We start from the raw sequence: 24,869 nt of genomic DNA, 5'->3' as shown, positions 1-24,869 counted from the left end.
AACTTCAACGTGACCAGTGGGGACCTTCAGAGTATTATCAGATCATATCATGCCTAACCAACATACTCTTAGTCTGTAGGTTAGCTGCTGTCGTGTGGAAGACCACCTCAAACTGGTGCTGCTGGTGGACTTGGCTCTTTCAGGTCTCTTATACAGGCAGGGGATAAGTAAGGCATCACCTCAAAGCTTTCCTCATTTATTTGTAACTTGGAGACGTTTTCTAGATGAATCTAGAACAGCTGGACTATTCATGTATCTCTCTCTCTCTTTCTCTCTCTCTCTCACTGTCTTTCCCTATCTCCCCTCCCTCTCTTGAGTTCTCTGTCTGTGTCTCTATCTTCTAATCCTTCTTGTGCTATCTCTGTCTTTTTTTATTTCTTAAAACTTTTTTATTTATTGTTTTTACGTACCAATTCCAGTTCCCCCTCCCTCCTCTACTCCTTCTCTCCCCCTACTTTTACCCCACCCCTCCCCCATCCACTCCTCAGTGAGGGTAAGGCCTCCCCTGGGAAATCAACTAAGTCTGTCCCATCACCTCATTGAGGCAAGACCAAGACCCCCTCCCACTCCCCTCCTCCGCCTTGATCTTGCTCTCTGTCGCTGTATGTTCCCTCAGTGGAGTTGTCCAGCGTGGCAGTTTTTACGGGGTCAGACTTGTCATAAGGTGTCTGATGACTTTCTAAGAGAGTATCCCAACACAAGCTAGAAGAACCTGCATGGCCTTTCCTAATTAGTTGAAAATCTGTGCTGTCATTGCTGTCACATGATGCTCACCCAGGCAGTCAGAGCAGCCCAGCCATTTGTATGCAGAAGAGTCAGAGACATCTTGATTGTACGACTATGATGCCCACACAATTAAGAGCACTGAGGTCTCTTGGTTCTTTTATCTTTCTGACATTTGCTGTGCTGTTTGTTTGAGACAAGATCTCACAATATAGACCAGACTGACTTCAAATCTGAGGTCCTCCTGCCCCAGCTTTCCAAGAGCTAGGATTACAGATGTGCACTCATTGTGTCTTTTGGGGGATGAGGTACATTTGCGCACGTGCATGTGCTTGTACAGGACAGAGGATAACCTTTGGGGTCATTTCTCAGGGACTGTTCACCTCTTTGGTTTGTTGATTCATTGATTGGCTGAACCAGAGTCTCTGACTTGCCTGGGACTTGTCAAATTGGCTAGGCTGGGTGTCCAGCAAGCCCCAGGGATCCCCCTGCCTCCAGGTCCTGGCTGCTGGAATTACCGGTGAATACTGCCACTCCCGGCACTGTTCTTCAGTTTCCGGGGGTTCAATGCAGGTCCTTGCCTTCGACAGGCAAACCCTTCGCAGCACCTCTCCAGTCCTTGGGTGTCACTTCCAAACACACTCAATGGTCATTGGAATTTATGCTTTAGGTTTCATTTCCCATTTCTCATTTTGCTTTTAGATCATGCATGGCTATTAAATTAAGGCTACTTTTTCACAATGAACCTTGACAGCTATGAGTCTTGCCTCCCAAAGTCTTTCATGTGAACTCGGGAAGCCACTGAGGTTCACAGTGATCATGGGGCCTTGTCTCTCAGAGGATGGCAAGCTAAGCAAGGGAAGAATTTGTCACAAGACATGTTTTTAAAAACCTCACTTTTTGGCTAAGTGGGGAAAAAAAACCACAGGGATGACTCATCAGTTGAAATCAAATCTTCATCTCTGAAAAAGTGTTTTTTTTTTTTTTTACAAGAACATAAAGTGTTTTTTTAAAAAAAAGTTTTTTTTCCCTTTCACCAAACTGAATAATATTTGGTACCTCTTTTCTCTGAGTAATACATTCCATCTCCATGGAAATTGACGGCTTTACCTTTGGAGCTCCTGCCTGCAGCCCTGAGAGACTTCAGAAACCCCTCATGGAGATAAATATGGTGCTGTCCTTCCTTCCTTCTCTTTGGCCATTAGCCTTTTCTGAAGACCCTAGAATGGGACAGAGCACTAAAGAAATAGTTTGGAAACAGTGTCCCGGTACAAATGATCCTGGCAGGTCTGTTGTCTGTCAGGAACCCCGCTATGCTCAACCCATCTTTTCTGAAGCCAGCTCTCCACTCGGAAGTCTCCACCACAGAACATTTTCTTCCTGTCACTTCTTTCCTGAGCCTATAATTCTGAAAGAACAGGCGTGATTCATTTCTAGTCCATGAAAACAAGCATCCCATTCTTGTCTCCTTAGAAGCCTGGGAAACAGAAATGTAGAAGTTCTACTCATTTCTGTTCCAGAATGAAGCACATGCAGGGGTGGGGGGGAACAAACCCTGTGTGAGACTTGGGCCTTTCAAATCAAGACGGTGATACCTAGGAGCCGGAAGGGTTTCAAACAATGTTCCTCACTTTTGTTCAAGACAAAAGTGGGGTTGGGTTTCGAGTGACCAGCTGCTGTCCACTGAGCCACACCAAACTTCATGTGTTCAGCCCTAATGTCCGTGGTGACTGTGCTTGGGACTGCACCTCTGGGAGATACTGAGGTTAGATGGAATTGTATGCCAAGCTCTCACAATGGGAATAGTATGCTCTTGAAAGAGAAGGCAGAACGGGTGTTCTCCAGCTTTCTCCCCCTCCCCTTCTCCCATCCTCTTCCCATCTTTCCTCTGTCTTCCCCTTATACTCCTCACCTCACTGTGAGGACCAAGAGGTAAGGCAGCTATCTACAAGCAGGGGGCGGGGGAGGTGTTCTTGGGAAACTGCTCATCCTGGCATCTTGACCTTGGACTCCCATCTTCCAGACGGTGAGAACACGTTTCTCTTGCTTGCACCTTCTACTATCAGCAGCTCACGCTGACTCAGGAGTCACAGTCTCCTGGGACTCTGAGATTCCTGAGATAATAAACATCTCGTTTTCCAATGCAGGAAATCCTGGGAAGACAGCAACAAGCGATGCTATGACAAAGACTCCTCTCCAGGTCTCTGCATCTTCAGGAAAAGCCTAAACGTTGGGGGGAAAATTTGAAAAGTTGTGTGATTTTCATTGGTAATCTTAACAAACATTGACCTTCTCGTTCAATTACTACTTACTCTTTCAAAAAGTTTAAAACATCTTTTTATTTATGTATGCTTGTGTTTATCTGAGAACAATGTATCTTTGGAAACACATAGACTTGGACTGTTCTTCTCCGTGACAATTGTTGGTTTCTTTTCCATTCTCAGAAATGCAGCTCTGGGGCAGGTGTCACGGGTAGGTCCTGTAATCCTAGCACACAAAAGGCAGACACAGGAAGATTGGGAGTTGAGGTCAGTGTGAGCTAGATACCAAGACTCCATATCAAAAATCAAATCAAACTAGCAGGTCCACAAGGAAAGAATGACCCTTTCCCAGGTCTGGCATGAAAAACTAAACATTCTTATGCAAAAGAAATCAGTCAATCTTGGAATTATAGATTGTAGCAAACTCTGGACAAATATGATGTCTAACAATGAAAAAATGGAAAATTATGGCACTTCTTAGTATTATTATAGTGTAATTAACATATTGTAGCATTTAGTACTGTGAAATTAAAGATACAGCCATCATAGAGACAATTACAGCCACACAGAAAATGCTGGAGCTTCAGGAAAGTGTCATATGTACTATGAGAAGCAGAAGAGCTTATCTGCTAGGACAGATTGTGTGGAAGTTTTCTTGATTTTTTTTAATACAACTCATCATTTTAATGAACAATATTAAAAATGAAAGCTTAAAGCTGGAGGAAACTATACATGATTCTAATGTGATACCAGTTATGCACAATTATGATCCATGTGGTCCTGAATGCTGCCCCCCCCATGTTTCCTATGAGCCTCCCCTCTGGAGCTCTGATGTTGTTCTGACTCTGGGGTGCTGGATAACCATAGCAGCAAGGAAATCCTGAACCCTGTCATTATGGGGGAGGATTTGGGGCAGTGAGATTTTTGAAGGCTTATGAGGACACAGGAGACCTCAACCACTAGAACCAGGAATGGAAACGTTAATATTACTGTGCACAGATTCTTGGGCAGGTGTTTGGGGAGACAACCATGAGTTCCATCTGCCCACTCCTGACTTCATAGCACCAATCCCAGTACCAAAGATCTTATTTAGTTGACTCCAACACACCATTGGGTCATACTGGCAAATATGCAGTCATCAGACCCCTAACTGGGACCCTAGACTAATATTCTACGCTCAGCTGCCTCCCATGCACTCAGAGTATCTGTGTCTGCACTGGCCTAGAGCCTCTCCCACCAGGAGCTCCACGACGTCTGGCTGTTCTGTGGAGAGCAGACCTTTCCCTCCCCACCCTCTTGGAAGAAACCACAAAAACAAAGTCTGAGCCAGCTTCAATCTAAGGGGCCTGTTTTCACCCTTCTCCGACACTGTGCAGCTCTTTGGCCTAGAACACAGGCGAAGAAACCTTTATGAGGTTTCCCGGAGGTGCCCTGCAGCCGATTAGCACCTGCTGACTCCCGCCACACTTGGCACCGCTTTCTTTTCCATGGAAGCTGATGTTGTTTTGCTTATTCATTTTCTAAGTACAAGTGTTTGCAAACAAACCTTACCAGCGCTCCCCAAAGCATGCCTTTCCTCTGAGTCCTGACTTCAACTCTGTTCCACGAATCAGCCATACTTTATTTTGTGTGTTGGTTCCTTCTTGGTAGTTTTGCAAGGTCACACATTGCTAATGGATCATGCTTCCCATTTTTTTTATAGTCTGACTGCTAACGTAGTGCACAACACTGAATAAATGGCTTTTGGCAATCTGGAACCAACCCCAAATGATCCTCAATAGAAGAATGGATAAGCAAAGTATGGTTAGCACACCAGAATACTTCTCTGCTTAAAAACAGAATGAACCACGGACATTGTCCCCATGCAACAACACAGATGACTCTCAAACATAATTCCACTGAGTGGAGAGAGAAGCCCTACCTGACAAGAAAACAGACTGCAGGCTTCCATTTTCACAGGGCTTTAAAACCACTGATACTAACCCAGGTACTGAAGGCCTGTTGTGGACTGGATGTACGTTCACCTCCAAATTTGTATGTGGAACCCAGGCTCCAGAGAAATTCAAACCTCCAGCTTCTAAAGGAGTAACTGAAGTAACAGATGCCATAAGGATGGCACCCTGCTCCAATGGCATTAGTGTCCTTATTTTTTTTAATATTTATTTATTTATTATGTATACAATATTCTGTTTATGTGTGTATGCCTGCAGGCCAGAAGAGGGCACCAGACCCCATTACAGATGGTTGTGATCCACCATGTGGTTGCTGGGAATTGAACTCAGGATCTTTGGAAGAGCAAGCAGTGCTCTTAACCTCTGAGCCATCTCTCCAGCCCCATTAGTGTCCTTATTAAAGGAAATTCTGGGAAGCCCACAGGGAACCCAGTCACTCTTTTCGTCACCATCATGACAGTTACGCTCAGTCATCCACTAGACCCTCCGAGAATCTGGGTCTCTGGACATGCCTGCGAGGATATGTCTTGATTAGGCTATTAGAGAGAAGACCTGTCCACTGTGGATAGTGTCATTCCCTGGGCTGTGATCCTGGACTACATAAAAAGGAGAAACAAACCAAACAGCAGCACCCATTCCTCCCCTTCTGCTTCTGACTACATCTGTAATGTGGCCTTCTGCCCCACGCTCCTGTCCCCACGCTGTCCCTGCCACAGCAGGCTGACTGTTCCTTGGGACTGAGAGCCAAACCCTTCTTTCCCTGAGCTGTTTCTGTCACGGTGTTTTAAAACAGCAACAGAAAGTAATTAAGACAAAATACACTGTGAGGATGGAGAGAGGAGGGCCTTCTGCAAGATGCAAGATGCAAAGACATCGGACCTGAGGAAACTGAGCTGACCAGAGCTTTGACCTTTGAGTTTTAGCTTCTAAAACGATGGCATTTTTGTTACGGAAGTGTGACTAATCCAGACTAAAGCAAGGTCAGAATAATAGTGTCTTAGGCAGTTCAGGCAGCTGTAACAAAATGCAGTGGACTAGAGGCCAAGCTGTGGGCAGATGTGAGCCTGGTGAGGGCTCTCCTCCTGGTTTGTAGATCAAAGTCTTCTTGTTGGAAAGGGGTGTGTTTTTGTCCCTTCCTCTTTTTGTAAGAGTGTGAATCCCATTTTGGAGATCCACCTTCATGATCTTTTCTAAACCTAATTACTCCCAAGGATTTTCTACTTCAAACAGCATCCAGCTGGAGACGGGGCTTCAGTAAACACACCCTGGAGGGAAAGCATCAGTAGTGAGTGGTTGCAGAGAGCTAGTAAGTGAAGTGTTACTGTTTGGACAGGAAACTTTGTACAGTGATAGAAATCTTCTGTTTTTTTTTTTTTTTTCCAGAATACACAAAAATGCGCTGAGTAGCACACTGGAGATGTAAGCATTTACATACATGTAAAAATCACGGCCTGTTGGGATAATCGGCACTTCGTACCCCTCTTGACTTTTCTCCATCAGTCTGGGAAAGTTTATCAAGTACAGCATTGGCTCTGGCATCACAGGTATAGCAAGGGGCTGAAGGCTCGGGATACGCAACCCCACTTCCTGGGTCTCTGGGAAACTTTCCAGCTCCCAAAACAATTTCTGGAAATCCTCAGATCACAACCATGGAGCCAGATTGGGCCAGATGCTAACAGCTCATTAGGAGACTCAGGCATTAGGGAAAGAGCTTTAACTCCTTCATGTTTCCATGTAGGCAGCTGCAGCCGGTTTCTTTGAGAAGCAGGAAGAGCCTAGATCTGCTTAGCTGCTGGCCAATCCCACGGGGCAAAATGCAAAGGAGACAGGAGAGCCAGTGCAGGGCATCTCCATGAGGCTTTCAACCTTACAGACACCCTGCACTCAAGCAAATCAGGCAGAAGACAACTTACTCCGTCCTTCCACGTGGAATGTTCTGGATGGTGCAGCATTTAAGGGGGTGTTGGCACCTTGAGACAAAAATAAGCATCTTCCCCAGGTGGTTCACATCCCTCTCTTTCCACACCCTTGCTGCCTTGATCTGCTTTCCTTGGGTATTTATTACAACAGCGAGGCAGTAACTAATACAGACAGGCTGACTCTTCTCATGTTTTTTCTATTGCCTAATTTGGAGTCCTGTATGAGCTGCTCAGCCATGGGCTGTTGAGATGGCTCAGCAGGTGACTTGGTACCAAGCCTGGCAACCCCTACCGGTGACTTGGTACCAAGCCTGGCAACCCCTACCCAAGTTCAATCTCCAGAACAAATCCCCACAAGCTCTACACACACACACACACACACACACACACACACACACAATATGATAAAAATTTTAACTTCTCAGGCAAATCTGTAATATCACAAGCAGTATGCACGTCAGCAGTGCTCAAAGTGTTAGGGAGGGGGAGCAATTCCCCTTTGAATTAAAGATTAAGAGGCTTGTCCAGGATCACACAGTGTTTGAACAGGGATCCAGTCCCCAAGTTATTGCCAATCAAGCCAGAGTCAGGTGTAGAAACTTTGTGTCTAAAATCCTGTGTCAATTTCTCAAGAGTTCCTCCAGCCCCCATGTGTCTCCAATCCCTTCAATATGTTCAAGATGTTCCCACAACACCTCTGTGTGTCAGCCATCAGTATGCATGGCCATCTGTATACAAACTGGGGGTTCTCGGAGGCTAGCAGAGTTCTCTGCATACCCCAGTCTGTCTCCTCTTTAGTTGGAGAACCCCTCCTTCTTACCTGCCTCTCTCTTGCTTATAGCAAACCCAACATCAGCATCATCTCCCACGTGTGCACTGTCAGGACCAACTCTGCTTTCAAAGAGATTTCTCTTCAAGGCTTTTTTTCAGAGGCAGCCTGACCTTGCAAAGGGGGCACACCGCACATGACATACCAGGAGATGGCCCAGTCCACCATCCAGGGGTGGTTGCCCTGTCTTGCTGAACCTGAAGTTTCCCACGCACCAGGTATTTAGAGAGGACACTGTGGACTACAGCAGGTAAAAAGGGGAGAAGGACAAGAGGGACAGTCTCCTCTCTGCCCTCCCAGGGGGCTAAACTTTGAGTGCTCACAAATTCATCTCCTCCCAGTCAACTTGGATTTTATGCCATTAGTGATGGATTCTCTCTTCAGTGTCTCTCCACCTCCAACAGCAGCTGACAGGGGAAGAGCTTAGGCCCAGCCGTGCTTCCAAGAAGACATGGAGCTGCAGGCATAGAACTGGTTGTTTGGTGTTCAAGATTCTAGTACGCTGGCTGCCTCTCGTTCACCCCTCTCTCTCTCTCTCTCTCTCTCTCTCTCTCTCTCTGTGTGTGTGTGTGTGTGTGTGTCTGTCTGTCTGTCTGTCTGTCTCTAACACACACACACACACACACACACCATGCTGACTCCTGCTCTCAACCAGCCTACAGCAAGGAGGCAGAGACTTTCCAAAGCTATAGTAAACAATGAGCTCACAGCCCCAAGCAGCCAAGCCCTCCACAGCCCAGCCAAGAAAACAGTCTCAGTGGTGACAGAAGCCATGAGGCTACTCTGGGTCAAGGAATCGGGTTGGTGGATCTAAGCAGGCAGGGGTCACAGGTTGGGGCAGTCGTTCAGAGCAGCCCCTTAGGACTGAAGAAGCTCCCACACAGCCAGCTTCCTTGCTACACTGGCTTTGAGTCTCTAGCACCTGAGGCAGTAACCAGCCCCTCACTAATAAGCAAAACCCAGCTGCCTTCCCCAACCGACTGCAGCTCCAGAAAGGAACTCGGAAGCATGGCAAGAATGGGTGATTTGAGAGGCACCAGCCAGTCCTTACTCCCCATGCCTCTGCTCCGGATTTCCCAGATGCCTAGGGACTGCTGGTTTCTTTGGAAGTTGTTAGGTCTGGGATACTCACTCCCTTTGCTATCACAAGGATTACAATCGACTGTAAATCTGATAGGACCTAGAATCACCCAGAAGACAGACCTCTGGGCTTCTCTGTGAGGGAGTTCCTAGACTGAGCAAGCTGCACCGTTCCATGAGGTAGGATCCCAGACTGAATAAGAGGAAGTGAGCTGAGAACCAAATTTATCTCTGCTTCCTGATCCTGGATGCGATGTGACCAGCTGCCTACCACTTCTGCCTCCATGCCTTCCCCACTGTAATGGACTGTACCCTCAAAACTGTGAGCCAAAACATCCCCCCACCCCGTCAGTAGCTTTTGTTACTTGTTTTGTCATTGCAATGGAAAAAATAACTAATATAATCATAAGCAGACTTTCCTGTACCAATATGGCAGCCATAGAGCATCAAGACCCATGGACAGCTGGTTGACTTTGGAAAGTGTTAATTAGCTGGGCAGATTTGCAGGAATTTCTTTCCTGTATGTTTTCTGTTAGCTATGGGGTAAGGATCATTTGCACCACCTCTGAAATTGGAAAGGTCTCTTAGTAAGGGTTCCTATTGCTATGATGAAACACCATAACCCAAAGCAAGTTGGGGAGGGTTTGTTTAGTTTACACTTCATCATTGCTGGTCATCATCAAAGGAAGTCAGGACAGGAACCAGGGATGGAACCAGGAGGCAGGAGCTGACGCAGAGGCCATGGAGGGGTGCTGCTTCCTGGCTTGCTCCTCATGACTTTCTCAGTCTGCTTTCTTATAGAACCCAGGACCACTAGTTCAGGGATATCATCACCCACAATGGGCTGGGCCCTCCCCACCAATCACTAATTAAGAAAACGTCTTACAGTCGATCTTCTGGAGGCATCTTCTCAACTGAGGCTCCCTCCTCTGTAATGATTCTAGCTTGTAGCAAGCTGATATAAATCTAGCCTGGACAAAAGGACTTCCCAGATTCTACAGGGTTCTCAAATAAGACTAAAGGCAGAGGTTACAGCTGTGTGCACACAACCTTGACCCAGCTCACAGGAGGCAGAGGCAGGAGGATCAAATCTGAGACAAACTTAGTCCATATAGAAAGATCCTATCTCAAAAGACACAAGGAACCAAATAAACAAAACAAAAAAGACAAATGGTGTGTAGCATAGGGGCCGGGGAAGCAGCTCAGTTGGTACAGTGTTTGCCTAACAAGCACTGAGTACTTAGTTTGATCACCAGTTCTGCAGGGTGCTTCATGCATGAAATCCCAGCACTTGAGAGGTGGAGGCTGGAAGATCCAAAGGTTGACTCAAACACCTAGCAAGTTCAAAGCAAGCCTGTGCCAGAAATCCTGGTTTCTGGAAACATCACTGCAGAGCACTGGGTGGTTCTTGCAATAGACAAGCCAAGTATGTCACTCTGGCCAGGTGGCTGCAAACCCCACTGAAGAAAGCAGTGCTGGGCATGGCAGGGAGCTTTGGACGTTAACCTACAGATTCAACCACACTCACTTACAGATGACTCAAAACTTAGATACTTGGGCACCCTAGGAGTCAGAAAGCTTTGAGTAAGATGCAGGAGAGGCCCTCAGAAACGGGTGGGCAGAGGAGGTGACCGTCACTGAAGCTCACACGTGACTCTGACGATGCCTCTCACTGGCAGGAACCAGCGACTTGGCAGGACTGTGATTGCTCCATCTTCCTGGCTGTTCCCCCAGAACTCTTCTTCCCCAGTCCTGGGCCTCTGCCTAGCTCCATGGCCATATGTCTCGGCTTCTCAGGATGCTTGTTCCATCTGTCAGAAGCAACGGGTGTTACATGGATGTAGTCTAACCTTATGTGTTCTACTTTGGGCTGTGTATCTGTCTGCTCTTCCCAAGAGTCCATTCTACAGGTGGAAGACTGGGGAGGCAGATTGTTCTCAGCTATTCAGTGGGCTATCTGGTTGTTTCAAGAATTCCTTCCCTGAGGGAAGAAATAAACATCTTCTATCCCACCCCATAAAGTCCCAATGACAAACCAAAGTAGGAGCTCACCACTGTTCACCCTGGGGGACTAATGAGTTTGTTAGGCTTACTTATCAGGGACAGGTGTGTAGCTGACCCTAAAGAAACTGCAGTGAAAAAGTTTCACCTGGTAAGAATGATGACTTCTGGCATACGTGGACCCCTCTCCCTTAACCCTCCCTAGCCTATACATACTCTAGTACATCCTAAGATTCAGAAGTCACATTCAATTAAGTCAAAATTGCATATAAATGGTTGGAAGGAGGGGCTAGAATCTCAGGTGAAGGTCAAAGATCCTTCACACCCCTCTTTTTGGCAGGAACTTCCTACAGTCAACAAAACCAACACTGGTAGATTCTCAAAAGCAGAAACAGCTGGTCCAGTAAAGATGGCAGCTGTTTGCTTGAGGAACCACATTCACATACCAGTAGCTTTTAGATGGGCAGCCCAATAGGCTTGGCCAATTTCTCACAAGAAGGAAGGCACCAACAACATCCCAGTGTTGGGAGGCCCTGCTGGTCAGAGGTTGTTGTTTACCGTGGCTTGTCAGGCTTCTCCAAGCTCGGTAACAAGAGGGACTCCTTCCCCAGTGAGGACTTCCTGCTCTCTACACTCCCTTATCTGGAGACTGTCTCTAGGCCCTGAGGACTGACCTTATATGAAAGCCGTCTCTAGGCCTGGATGCCTGATTTATCTCTAGTGTTACTTTTGGCGTAGTTTCCTGTTAGAAGTTCCCCCTGCTGCCCATATGGTAATTAAGACTTGTACTAGGAGCGTTGCTATGGGACCCTGCTGCCACATATGAAATTTATGATAGAGTGTGCTGATTCATGCAAGTTAGGTGATTCCTCAGCTACCATCTACAAACCTATATACTCTTTATACTCTGGAAGAAAGTTGAGTCGTAGCACTGAAGTCATTTTCTGGAAGGCTCTCTCTGTTGTATCACAGCCATTCAAACAGTGTCCCTCACTTCTGCTCCCTCCACCCTCGTGGACTGATGGCCAATGATTCCCCAAGGAAGAAGAGTCACATACCAGAGACATCCATAAATTATGAAGAACAATGATCCTCGGACATCTCGTAAACTTGGAGGGTTGTGGGGATGTTCTGGCTGTGACGTCTGTTACCTCATTTAGCACCAGGGTCGATCTAGTTGATCTGGCTGGCTAGGCAGGTGTCCCCTTCTTTCCTCCCCACTCTTGGTGTATTCCTGCTGAAGCTGTGCATGTGGCTGACAAGGATGACCTTTTCCAGTAAGGATGGCTGATCTCACGTCAAGGGTACACATGTAGATGGCACACTCTTTTGATCCAGTCTCAGAATAAGCTCCCATAATCCTTGAGGCAGCTGTTGAAGTGGACCGTGAACATCCCTGACACAACTCCCAATGAACACACACAGAAGTTTCTCACAGAAGCAGTAGCATAAGATTGTCATTGACATCAGCTGATACTACCCAAATGTTCACCAACCACCAACTTATACTCCTGCTAATGGCAATGAGAGGTCCCTTTACCTGTGTATTTGACTGATGAGTTCTTTCGAACTATTTAAACTTTGAAATAGTTTAGCTAGTCTGTATCTAGATTTCTTGTTTTCTTTCTCATTCATGTGCCAATACCAATGTTTTAGTTAGCACTTTTGTACTACAGTTTGGACTTAAGTACCTATCCCAAACCCATGTGTTTGATGCTCGATCTCCAGGTGGTACTGTGAGGATATTGGGGAAGCTTGGAGGTATGGAACCTACTGGGAGGTCCTAGGTTATTGGGCTATGCCCTTGTGGGAGGTAACAGAACCTTGGCCCTATCTCCTTCTTCCTCTTTCCTGTGCTTCAACCAGGTGTACAGTTTTCTTCTGCCAGGTTGCATTGTTTCAGCCCAAAACATTGGGGCCAACTAATCATGGACAGAAATATCTGAGACCACGTGCTAAAATAAACCTTATCTCTTTATAAGTTAATTATCCCAGGCACTTGTTACAGTAACTGATGCCATTACTGATTAACACATAGCTAGGCAGAGTGATTTCTCACCGTGATCTTCATAATTAGTGTATCTTCTTCACTTCTGGAAGAATCATAGAAGAGCTTGCTGGGACCTATGGAAAGATGAATTGTAGCTTTGAATGCAATGACGGCAAGTTTCTGGATGAACGTGAGGGGAGCTGACATCTGTGGTTCCCTCTAAGTCTGGGGTCCAGCTGCTCCTTTCCAGGTTTATTGTTCCTTCAGCAACATGCATGCCACTCCCCATAAATTTCATAAAATTTATCACTTTAGAGTTTTTTTTTTCTTTGTGGGATACCATTTTTCATTTACCAGACTGGCAAAGATCAAAGAGGTTAATAACACATTCTCCTGGTGAGATTGTGGGGAAACCAGCATGCTTGAGTGTGGCATAAATGAATGCAAACTCTTTGGAGCACAAGCAGTGACAACTTACAATGTGCATGGTATTTGACTCAGAAATTCTGCTTCTGGGAATTACGTGCAAATACAGTCATATATACCTGAAATCTTGTGCATATAAGAATACGTAAGGAGACTGGAGTGATGGTTCAGTGGTTAAGTGCATTGGTTGCTCTTGCAGAGGGCCTGGGTTCAATACCCAGCACCCACATGACAGTTCACAGTCATCTGTAACTCCAGTTCTAAGGTATCTAGCACCATCTTCTGGATGCAGGGCACCTACATAACCCCCCCCACACACACACACACAAGAATAATAAAATAAATATTTCTTAAAAATATGTAAAGAAAGATTACTGTAAAATGGCCCATCTGTCTGATACAATGAGAACTGGCAGTCATTAACTGGAATAATAATTTATGTACATATTTAGTTTTCTTTTTCTTTCACGCATTTTAACTGTAGTGGTATGCTTGGTGATTTCTGAGAATACTTTCTCGGAATCCCATTAAGTAGTGATGTGGGATTTCCCTCTGTATGCTGTGAATATATTTTATTACCTTTGGTTAATAAAGAAGCTGCTCTGGCCTATGGCAGGGCAGAATATAGCTAGGTGGGAAAACTAAACTGAACACAGGGAGAAAGAAGGCGGAGTCAGGTAAAGGCTATGTAGTTGATAAAGGAGAATGATGCCTGAACCTTACTGGTAAGTCACAGCCTCATGGCAATACATGGATTAATAGGAATGGGTTAACTTAAGATATAAGAGCTAGATAAGAATATGCCTGAGCCACTGGTCAAACAGTGTTGTAATTAATATGGTTTTGTGTGATTATTTGGGTATGGGTGGCCAGAAAACAAAAGAACAGTCTCCAATTACAAGGTAGCCCAAGTTAAACACTCACAGTCCTTGTGTTCCAACCTCCCTAAGGCTAGTGCTACAGACCCTTTGATGTTATATAACCCTCCCCTCCCCATCGCCCTCTTCTGCCTCTTCCAATGGTCTTCATCCTCTTCTCAAATAGACCCCTGTCTTTATTCACGGTATTTTTGCTATTGCTGTTTTATTATTAATGTACATTCTGCATAGAGAGGAAACTCAAAGAAAGTATCTGCTCCGGCAGCGGCTGTGACAAAACGTCACAGCCTCAGGAGCTTCAACAGATGTCATTCCCCAGGAGTGACACCAAAAATCTGAGAAGGGCCTGAGAGATTCCCCGCCATGTCACCCCTAGCCTGAGGGGTAACATTCTTGGGTTATATGGCTGCCCCACCTCAGTCTTAGCCTTCACCTTGCAGGGTTTCTCCCCGTGCTGGGTCACTGCCCCAACTGTCCCCTGTGTGAGGACACCTGTCGTATTGAGACCATTTGATCTGATCATCCGAAGGTGTGTGATTCCTGTGACAGGTCCCATCCCGGGTCCAGAGGAAGTGGTAAGTCTGCAGTATCTAAGAGGACAAGATGCAAGCAAACCATCCCAGGAACAAAGGTGGTGGTGAAGGAAATGGGATAGATGCTGAGCCTCCTACTGGATGATGGAGAAAGGGGGAAGGGGGTACTCCAGACAACTCAGTCAGGTCGGCCCTGAGGTGCTGGAACACTAGAGTGGGGCTCCTGCTTCTGGGGCCAGGAGGAACAGGTGACTAGAAGGATTTTTGCTGTGTATTTGTGGAGTCCATGGCTTGGTTAGTTTTAATTCTGGGGGACAATGAAAGAAGCATGAAAACTTTTACCTATGGGGGGGGGCACTGAGAGGAGGACTCTGGCTATATGTGAACAAAAGCCAAGGCCAGGGCTGTGGACTGAAGACATACTGCTGGTGTCTGGAGATAAAAGGAGGGCTATGCCCAGAGGACATGTGTGAGGGAAACAACATGACATCCAAGCTAGGAGCCAGGAGCAGGCAGAGCAGAGACGGCAGGCCTTGGAGCCTAGAATTCAGAAAGCTTTCTGCCGTGTCTAATCTAGAGTGATGCTGAGAAGCCAGGGTCATAGGACCCCGCTAATGCTGTGCAGTGATGCCTTGGCAGGACCCTCAGGGACCCACTAAAGAGAATGTCCCAGTTTAGAGGGATCTGAACCCAGGATAGCTCCTCAGTGACCAAGAAGCCCAGTGACTGAACCTGGTGACTAAGCTCCTTGGTGGCAGACACACGGACACGTCTGCTCCATCTCTGAGCACCTACAGCAGGTGGAACAGTGCAAACATCTTCTGAGTTTACTGTTTATTTTGGAGAATCCAGGAATCTAGCCTTAAAATGTCATTCCATGATTGCCGGTTGTGTGAAGTCATATCGAGCTGATCTGAAGCCCACAGTGCAAGAAGACACTCAGGCCTCATATTATGCAGATCATAAAATGGCCATATAGCTGTCCCCATATCTATTCGCCAAATATCTATGGAGCAATTTCTCTATATAGGTTTAATGGCAAATTTTCTATATAGGACTCACACACACTTAGTCACTGGACAAACAGCTGAAACAAACCAACTCCTGTCATTGATTAGCATACATCTATGCAAGTGGGTGGAAACAGACATTCCAAAGGCCTGAGTATTTAACTTCTCAGGGGTTCCGGGGAGCTACATCCCTCAAGAAAGAAGGAAGGAGGTTAGAGAATATTGTGCATGGGCAAAGGGGCTTTGGATGTAGAAAAGAGGGTTCTGGGAAACTCTGGCACACACACACACACACACACACACACACACACACACACACACACACACCAGAAAACATGGAGGTGGAAGAGTGAGCCACATGTGTGGATTTCTGAGGAAGGGACTACACAGCCTTTTGACTAAGGAGGCAGATAAAGCCCTGGGCTAGGAAGTTCAGTGAGTTTGAAGTGAGCCTGGCAGGAGAGGAGGGGGCAAAAGTTGTGTGCCAGAAGATGTGACACTGCTCCCTGAGCTTTCTGATTTGAAACCTTTGGTTGCAACATCCCTGTTAACTTCACCATGTCTCAGGAATTCTGTGCTGTATATCCTAGGGTCCTGACTCTTGAACTTGAAGGACATACCAGCTTCCCTGCCCCCTCCCAACTCTGACAGTTGGAGACTTGGAGACTTGGAGACTAGGATTGATCCAAGCATTCTGAGGTCTGGGCACTGGATTAGTGCTGGGTTATTGAGGAAACACCTGTATATAGCCCATTATGTCAGAGAAAGGAAGGGAGAGAGGGAGGAAGGGAAGGGAGGGAAATAGAGAGAAGGAGAGAGAGAGAGAGAGAGAGAGAGAGAGAGAGAGAGAGGGGAACAATAAAAAGTAGAAGCATTTCTACCTGAAAATTAAAAGCTAACCTTCTGAGATTAAAATTGTAATGATCAAGCTCACTTCCACAATACCCCAGTGGTAGGAAGGGGAAACGGACAAGATCTCCTGAGTAAAATGGGAGCATGGGAGAGAGAAGGGAGGGTAGGAAGGGAGGGAGAGGGGAAGAGGGGAGGGGGAGGAAAACATGAGGAAACAGGATGGTCGAGTTGGAGGAAGGACAGAAAGGAGACAAGGAAAGAGATATCTTGATAGAGGGAGCCATAATGGGGTTAGAGAGAAATCTGGCACTGTGGAAATTCTAGGGATCCACAAGGATGACCTTAGCTTAGACCCTAAGCAATAGTGGAGAGGATGCCCGAACTGGCCTTTTCCTGTAGTCAGATTGATGACTACCAATTATCATCATAGAACCTTCAACCAGCAACTGATGGACTCAGATGCAGAGATCTACAGATAAGCACTGGCCCAGCTCCCAGAGTCCAGCTGAAGAGATGGAGGAGTGATTATATGAGCAATGGGAAACCCACAGAAACAGCTGACCTGAGCTAGGTAGCTAGCGGGAGCTCACTGACTCCAAACTGACAGCTGGGGAACCTGCATAGGACCAAACTAGGGTCTCTGAATGTGGGTGACAGAGGTGGGGCTTGGGAAGTCTGTGAGGTCACTGGAAGTGGGATCAGGACTTATCCTTAATTCATGAGCTGTCTTTTTGAAGCCCATTCCCTATGGAGAGATACCTTGCTCAGCCTAGATATGGGGGAGGGCCTTGGTCCAGCCTCAACATGATGTGACAGACTTTGTTGACACCCTATGGGAGGCCTCACCCTCTCTGAGGAGTGGATGGGGGGGATGAGAAAAGTTGGGGGAGGAGCCGGGAGAAGATGGGAGAACTGGGATTGGTATGTAAAACAGAAAATGATTCTTTTTAAAAACTAAAATAAAATAAAACAATGCCCCAGTGGTGACTGACCCACATCAAGGCAACATCTTTCAAAAGAAACACAGCTCACAGCAACTGTCAACTGCCCTTCACCAAACCCTGGACCCAGAACCTAAGATCTCTCAGCCTTCTCCATCCCCATAACGGTGAATGACTTGACCTAACCGGCAATGGTCTGAAGACGGAATCTCACTGAGGGACTGTGTGAGGTTGTCTTAGTTAATTGATGTGTGAAGACCCAGCCCAGGGTGGGTGGCACCATTCCCTTGTCAGGGGTGCTGAACTTTGTAGGGGTGAAGAAACCTAGCTTAGCACAGGCAAGCGAGCATGTGTGTATTCATTTCTCTCCTGACTTGGATGTGAGAGGACTGTTTGAAGTTCTTGCCTTGGTTTCCCCACCATGATGGATTTAACCTGGAACTATAAATTTAAATAAACTCCTTTTCCCTCTAAGCTGCATTCTATCATGCTATTTTTTATCACAACCACAGTAATGAAGCTAGGATAATCCCTCTCTTGTGGTCTGCACACTCCCCCGGCAGCCTTGGACCTCCGTCTCCATCGCTGTCTCCATGTGACTGCCCCTGAAGTGTCACTATGAAAGCTGGCCCTCTCTTCTACCAGGAGACTGAGTGGGCATGGATCCCACAGCCTACACTTTATCTTCCCTTGGCCACCTGCCAGACATTGCCAGCGTCACCTGTCCCCAGAAAATCCATTGCTATTCTCCTTCCACCTGCTCCCCACCTTCCTCACTCGGCTGATGGTGACTTCAGTCTTTCAACTTCTCACGGAACCCAGTCTCCCATCATGCCCCGTCATACTGTGATTGGCCTGCTCTGTTCTGGTCACTCTGGCTCTTTGCTGTTCCACACACGAGGGCTGCTCCTTTCAGAACCTCATCTGTGTTATTTCTTCTGCCCAGCTCTCCTCATTACACAGACGCTGGCTCTTCTAGGAAAACTGCGGTACCAATTAAGATTGGTTTTCAGCCCCCAGCCCATATCCCCAGCTCCCTCCCTATCTCATTCTTTTCTCCCTGGCCTTTGACATACTCTAATGGATCACCTCTTCATCTCCCTCACTGCCATGTAAGCACTACGAGGTCCCAGCTCGACTATCTTTGTGCTGTACTCCTGGCCCAGAAAACAGTTTGGGGGCATATAGCAGCTGCTCATTACATGTGTGGGAGTTGAGTGGAGTTTGAAGACTGGAAGCTTGAAGAATGCCTCTCTGCCAGCCACCAAGTGCTCTGTGGGGTCCAGGTGGCCAGACTTACAAGGGCTCCCTCAGCCCCTCACACTTAGAAAGGCAAGGCTAGTGGACACCAGGAAAGAGCACTGCATAGCTGGGACTATTGTGGGAGGTTGAAGGTGTTGACCGACAGCTGGTTCCTGGCATTTGCGTCACCTTGACAGCCTGTTGAGTCAGGGTGGAATTCTCCTTCCTGCTCCTCTGGGCGGGGAGAGGGTGCCTCCCTATGAATAAGGCTCAAGTCTGAACTCCAGGGAGGATGCTGGACTGGCTCTCAGGGTGATGCTTTGTGGTTGTGCAAAGCCTGGAACAGTGAGGGCATTAGGACCAGGAGCGAGACTCACGCTTGGCTCCCATTGTGTCTGGCAGAGGGTTCCTGGGGAACTGGAGCTAAGTATGAAAGGAAGCAGGGCAGTGCCTGCCGGCTTTAGGTTGGTCTGGCCTGATTCACAGCATCCAAAGGAGGATGTCTGTCATCCTGGCTTGACTGAATCCCCAGCCACTTGTCCCAGACATCCCATAGAACCTTACCATCCATGCAGAGGGGGGAAGAAACATGGGACTAACCGCCAGAGCAGAATGGACAAGAGCAGGGTGAGAAGGGGCAAGCAACACGACCAGAGGCCCTTTTCAGAAGACAATTAACAAAATCCAGAGAGGACCAGGGGCAGCCCCAGGCTTCTGTGACTTTCTGGTTCCAAGGGAAGTGGGTCTTACAGCTGCTATTGGCAAGTGTCAGATGGAATAAAAGGAGCAGGTGACTGGCAAAAAGCCTCTTGGCTGGAATGAGCAGCCCAGACTCAATGACAAGCTTGACCTGATCAGGACCTGCTGCTCATGGGCTGCGACATGCTCCTGAGGAAGAGACCCAGGAACGGACGCTGCAGGCTTCAGCTCCTCCTGCTCTTGCTGACACTCGGATGTGTCCTGATGATGGTGACCATGCTGCATCCTCCCCCGCCCACCCTGCACCAAGCTGTCACAGCCCAAGCCAGCAAACACAGTTCTGACACTGGCTATCGCCTGGACTATGGGGACTCCCAAGAATGGGTTCTGGAGGCTGAAGACGAGAGCGAAGAGTATAGCTTCTTGGACGGCCTTCTGCCCTTCATCTCCCTGCAAGAGGATCAATTGCTGGTGGTTGTAGCCTCACCCATGGCTAAGAGGAATCAGAGCCAACACCCGAGACGGGGCAGCTACCAGTTCATCAAACACCAGAGCAGGAGGCGGGATGAGGAAGCCCCTGAGAGGGATTGGAGGACTGAGGAGGATGGGGAGGACTCAGAGGAGTCGCTGACCCCACTCAGCCTGGACACAGATAGCCTCAACAAGACACTCAGTGACTACCTGCCCCCGAGGAGAGTCCTGCCTGAGGTGCGGCACCCCATGTAAGTAAGACCCCTGCGTTCCCTTCTCTGGTCTACTGTGTGATTCAGGGCTAGCAAAGTCTGGTGCTGACTATCTGTCATTTGCCTCTCCCATCCTTGGGACAGCTGCCCCTGAGATGTGGTCCCTATCAGCCTTGCTGAAGTGATAAAAATTAAAGATCCTCAAATCCCATCTCAGACCTGCTCAGCCAGGAGCCTCAGATCCACAGATCTGCCTCTAACAAGTCCTGGAGGAGAGACGATCTCTTCCCAATCCCAGGTTCTAGTCCCACTGCTAATGCTTCTGGGTCACGAGGCTTTAATAGGGAGATGGAAGCACAGTTCTTCAAGGGTCCTCCCAGCTCTCGTGCTGGACGTTCAGTTTTTCACATTGGTTTATTATTGGTGTTTGCCTTTATCGGGGATCAAATAAGGAACTGCAAACATGGCAAGAAATGCTTATTTACCCCTTGCCACATGTCCAGTTTTAATCTAAGCTTTCTGCATGCAACCCACAAGGTCCTAGAAAGTTCTCTGCATTACTTTAGCTTCATGCCTAGTTTGTACAGTAAAAAGCAAGGAACAGAGAGGCCCTGTGGCTTGCCCACTGTCACACAGCTGATAAGTTTCAAAGTAGAAATTTGAATTCAGGCATTTAAGCACCAGTTAGGCCTGAAGCACCACTCTCTACCACCCTCCTCCATCCCATCAAGAAAAGAACAGGTCCCATGCCTGTACTGACCACCTCAGCCTGCTGGGTGCCCCACTCCAGGAGTGGCAAGTGTTTGTGACTTGCAGATCTGCTCATTCTCTAGCCCCTGCTTCCCCTCCCACCATGGGCAGCCAGAGGCAGGCAAGAGATTGCCTACCCAAATCCAGACACAGTGTGGCTGGATAGCCAGAGTGGCCTTGGGCCCTGCCCTAGAAGCCACAACTCTACACAGCCCACTGAGTTTCTGGAAAGCAAGCTTATCTTCTACCCCTGGAAGTGAAAGGACACATTGCAGTGACAGTTGGGAGCAGGGCCACGAGACTTTGAACCCCTGACCCCTCTCAGCCTGGCTGCCCAGTCACTGATTACCTAAGAGCACAGATCTCCTTAGGTTGTGTGTCCTGGAACACTCACCTGCCCTTGGAGCACCCACCTGCCCGTAGTCCCAGCTCTGCGATGCTGACTTCACACCCTGGCTTAAAGTTCTGCCCAGAACCGCCCCCTCCCTCCAGTTTCAGGCTCCCTCTGAACTCACAGCACGTCATAGAACAGACACTAAATAGCCATCAGAGTGTTTGTTTGTGCCGTGCCTGCTTCTGCCACTGTGCCGAAAGCCTGCAGAAGGTCAGCACAGCTGTGCACTGTGTGTCTCAGCATCCAGCACACAACGCCCTGTACAAAAATGACTGCTGGACGAAGGAGCAACTTTCCAGTTCTGTCCATGCATGTTGCCATTGGCTGAGAGAAAAAGGGAAGGACTTTATTCTGTAAACAAGAAATGTTGGCTCTGGCTTTGGGGATGTGGGTGTGACTCTGTCTCCAGAGCACTCTGCATATGCACACTTGTGTGTGAACTGCGTGTGTGCATGTGCACATATGCACTGTGCATGCACCATGTGTTGAGTGCATATTAAGCTATGTATACTAAATAAATGTGTGTTGTATGTAGTACATGTGTACAGTAGTTTAGGGTTCTATCTATGCAGGTTGTGTGTGGGGGGTCATACCACCCATCATCATAGGGCACAGGTGTAAGGTATATAGGTATGGTGTCATGTGTGTATGCATGTTGCGAACGTTTGCTGATGTGTACAGTAGATACATATATGTAGGGTATCTACTGTGCATTGGAGTATGTATTATGTGGAACTGTGTGTGTTTTGATGTGTGTTTGTCTTGTATGTTTATGCAGTATGTATGTGTGTTGTGCTGTGCCTATTTTATATGTATTATGTGCCTTTGTGTGTATAGTGCCAGTGTATGTATTGTAAGTACTTTATGTGTTGTAAATGTGCCGTATGTGCACTGTATGTGAGACACATGTGCATGTGTTATGCATTTATTATGTAGTAATAGTAAATGATATGTTGTGAGTGTATACAAAGTGGGTGACTCTTGTGGCACAAATGCCGTGCACAGGTGTAGATGTGTGGCATACATGAGTAGACTGCATATACCTATAGTATGTGCTGTATGTTTGATGTGATGTGCACATGTACCGTACCTATTATACATACGTATACATCATGAAACTTTATTTTCCATGATATACGGGGCACGTGTGTGTTCTTTGTATTGTAAAATGTTTCTTGCAATAGTCATGTGCTTGTGTTCGAGTGTGTTGCTTGTAGTGTGATGTGCATGTGTGAATTGGGGGGAGGGTTGGTGGTACAAGCAGATACAGATACACCTGGTGTGTTAGACATAAACCAGCCTGGACACTTGTATATACCTTGGGCAGACCACTTTGTTGGCTCTTTCTTCCCTCCATGGTAACCACTGCGTTTCAGTTGTCTGGGCCATTTTAACCCTGAAAGACTCTGGCAGTTAAGAAACCTCTCTGCCTCCAGTGAAACACGTAATTGGGATCTCCATCCCAGGGTTTTCATAGTTACCAGCTCTATGTAGAGGTGGACAGCGCCCTCTGCTGGCTGTCATCAGTGAGTGCGGTTGGTGCAGCCAGAGCTCACCTCTGCTACCAGATTCCAGATTTTCCAGCCTACAGAAGGCTCCTTGATACCCAAGAGTCCCTGCAAAGCCAGGCAAAACCCCTATCCTCTATCCAAGCTGGCAGCGCTCTCCTTCCCTCCACATTCCAGTGGGTGAAAAGACAAGAAATGCTGCATATAAGCATCTGTCTGCTGTGTGGGTCTGACTCTGCCTCTTGTGTCCTCTCTCCCACACTCCTCCAGTCTCCAGGCTTTCTGCAAGCTCCTTGACTCCTAACCCAGACACATTCTTCTAACCTTCACCCAGACCCTGCCCTTCCCTGGCGTTTGTCAGTCTCCTTGCTAGGTTCCAAATCTCCTCTAGGACCATGGCTGGAGGTCAGTTTACATAGGAGGCATTCAGGACAATTACCAATAATACAAGATGGAATAGTAAAATAATAGTGTAAATGAAGCCAAAAGACATGCTCTGGGACCAGGCATGATGGTGCACGCTGCTGCCTCCAGCGCTTGGCGAAGGGAGGCTATGGCAGGAGCATTGTGTGTTTGAGCACACCTTGGGCTACACAGTGTGACCCTGCCTCAGAACAAATGTCTCAGGAAAGAAAGGCAAAACTCTAGTGAGCTTTTAGTGGATACTTAATACGCACTGGAGACTTTAGTAAGTGGGTTTCACTTCCTTAATCAGCTTCACAGATCTGTGCAGCAGGTTTCGTTTTATGAATGAGAGAGATCAAGATGTAGAGAGGTGAATGGAGTGGTGTCACGTGACCTGACAGCCTGTTTGATGCCATTATGATGGACTCTGAATCTGCCAATTCCCAGATCAAACCTGGGCAAGTCACTGGCATTTAAGCTTGCCAGTCTTCAAACCAGCCACCTCCCATGGCCCTGAGAGCACGTAGGCGGATGACTACCACAGTGCCCACAGGAGCACCTAGTTGCTGAAGCTGCCCAATGTCTCATCCGGGATGCTGGAGGGCTACATGCAACCTACAACAATACCCATCTGGCTTAATACTTACGGAGCCATCCAAGCACCCAGAGAGCTTGTTGAAGTCGCAGGTTCGGGCATCCTCCATGGGCTCCTGGGTACTACAGCTGCTCTGGAGACTCATCCATTTTCAAGGGCGCCTTGTAAAGATCCTGCTGAGGGCAAAAGCCAGACACGGAGACCCCCAAGGCAACATCCATGGAAGAGTGTAAACTGTACATACCACCATGCTTTACAGGGCGGTTCAGACCCACTGTGATGGCTGTACTGTGGGGAAGGGACACACACACACACACATGCACACACACACACACATGCATACACCAAAGCACACAAACAATATAAAGAGAAAGACCCTTGATGGGAGCCAGAAGCTGAGTGAGGCATGGGGTTACCTAGACCCTGAAACTGCTGGCACTGAGGGCCAAGAGTCACGTGTGTCCTGCTCACTGGTGTCCCACACCACTGTCAGCTTAGCTTGCAGGGCTCTCCCAGTTACCCCACCTCCACTCCCAGTTACCCCACCTCCACTCCCAGTTACCCCACTTCCACTCCCAGTTACCCCACCTCCACTCCCAGTTACCCCACCTCCACTCCCAGTTTTACCCCACCTCCACTCCCAGTTACCCCACCTCCACTCCCAGTTACCCCACCTCCACTCCCAGTTACCCCACCTCCACTCCCAGTTACCCCACCTCCACTCCCAGTTTTACCCCACCTCCACTCCCAGTTACCCCACCTCCACTCCCAGTTACCCCACTTCCACTCCCAGTTACCCCACCTCCACTCCCAGTTACCCCACCTCCACTCCCAGTTTTACCCCACCTCCACTCCCAGTTACCCCACCTCCACTCCCAGTTACCCCACTTCCACTCCCAGTTACCCCACCTCCACTCCCAGTTACCCCACCTCCACTCCCAGTTTTACCCCACCTCCACTCCCAGTTACCCCACCTCCACTCCCAGTTACCCCACTTCCACTCCCAGTTACCCCACCTCCACTCCCAGTTATCCCCCACCTCCACTCCCAGTTTTACCCCACCTCCACTCCCAGTTACCCCACCTCCACTCCCAGTTACCCCACTTCCACTCCCAGTTACCCCACCTCCACTCCCAGTTACCCCACCTCCACTCCCAGTTTTACCCCACCTCCACTCCCAGTTACCCCACCTCCACTC

General features: G+C 47.8%; 1 protein-coding gene and 1 long non-coding RNA gene across 4 annotated transcripts in view; one reads left to right on the top strand and one right to left on the bottom strand.

Annotated features, from left to right (window-relative positions):
- Window positions 1-1,759: 1,759 nt before the first annotated feature.
- Window positions 1,760-21,441, bottom strand: LOC119827980. Of its 3 annotated transcripts, none has more exons than XR_005287738.1 (6): window positions 21,285-21,441; window positions 12,825-12,889; window positions 11,824-12,136; window positions 3,036-3,210; window positions 2,636-2,876; window positions 1,760-2,200 (listed from the first exon to the last, which is right to left on the bottom strand). It is a non-coding gene; the product is annotated as an uncharacterized LOC119827980 (long non-coding RNA). The 3 variants fall into 3 exon arrangements; XR_005287736.1 differs by having other exon boundaries at window positions 2,636-2,946; window positions 21,285-21,440; XR_005287737.1 differs by having other exon boundaries at window positions 2,636-2,946; window positions 11,917-12,136; window positions 21,285-21,440.
- Window positions 19,488-24,869, top strand: part of Galnt15 (polypeptide N-acetylgalactosaminyltransferase 15) — a 42,974-nt gene continuing 37,592 nt past the window's right edge. Inside the window, exon 1 of the mRNA XM_038349976.1 lies at window positions 19,488-20,058. Within this exon, the coding sequence (XP_038205904.1) occupies window positions 19,508-20,058 (551 nt within the window). The 5' untranslated portion in view covers window positions 19,488-19,507. The remainder of the gene's footprint in view (window positions 20,059-24,869) is intronic.

This window comes from Arvicola amphibius, chromosome 12, assembly GCF_903992535.2.
Source record: "Arvicola amphibius chromosome 12, mArvAmp1.2, whole genome shotgun sequence".
Lineage (NCBI taxonomy): Eukaryota > Metazoa > Chordata > Mammalia > Rodentia > Cricetidae > Arvicola > Arvicola amphibius.
This window is presented reverse-complemented; position numbering and strand designations above follow the sequence as displayed.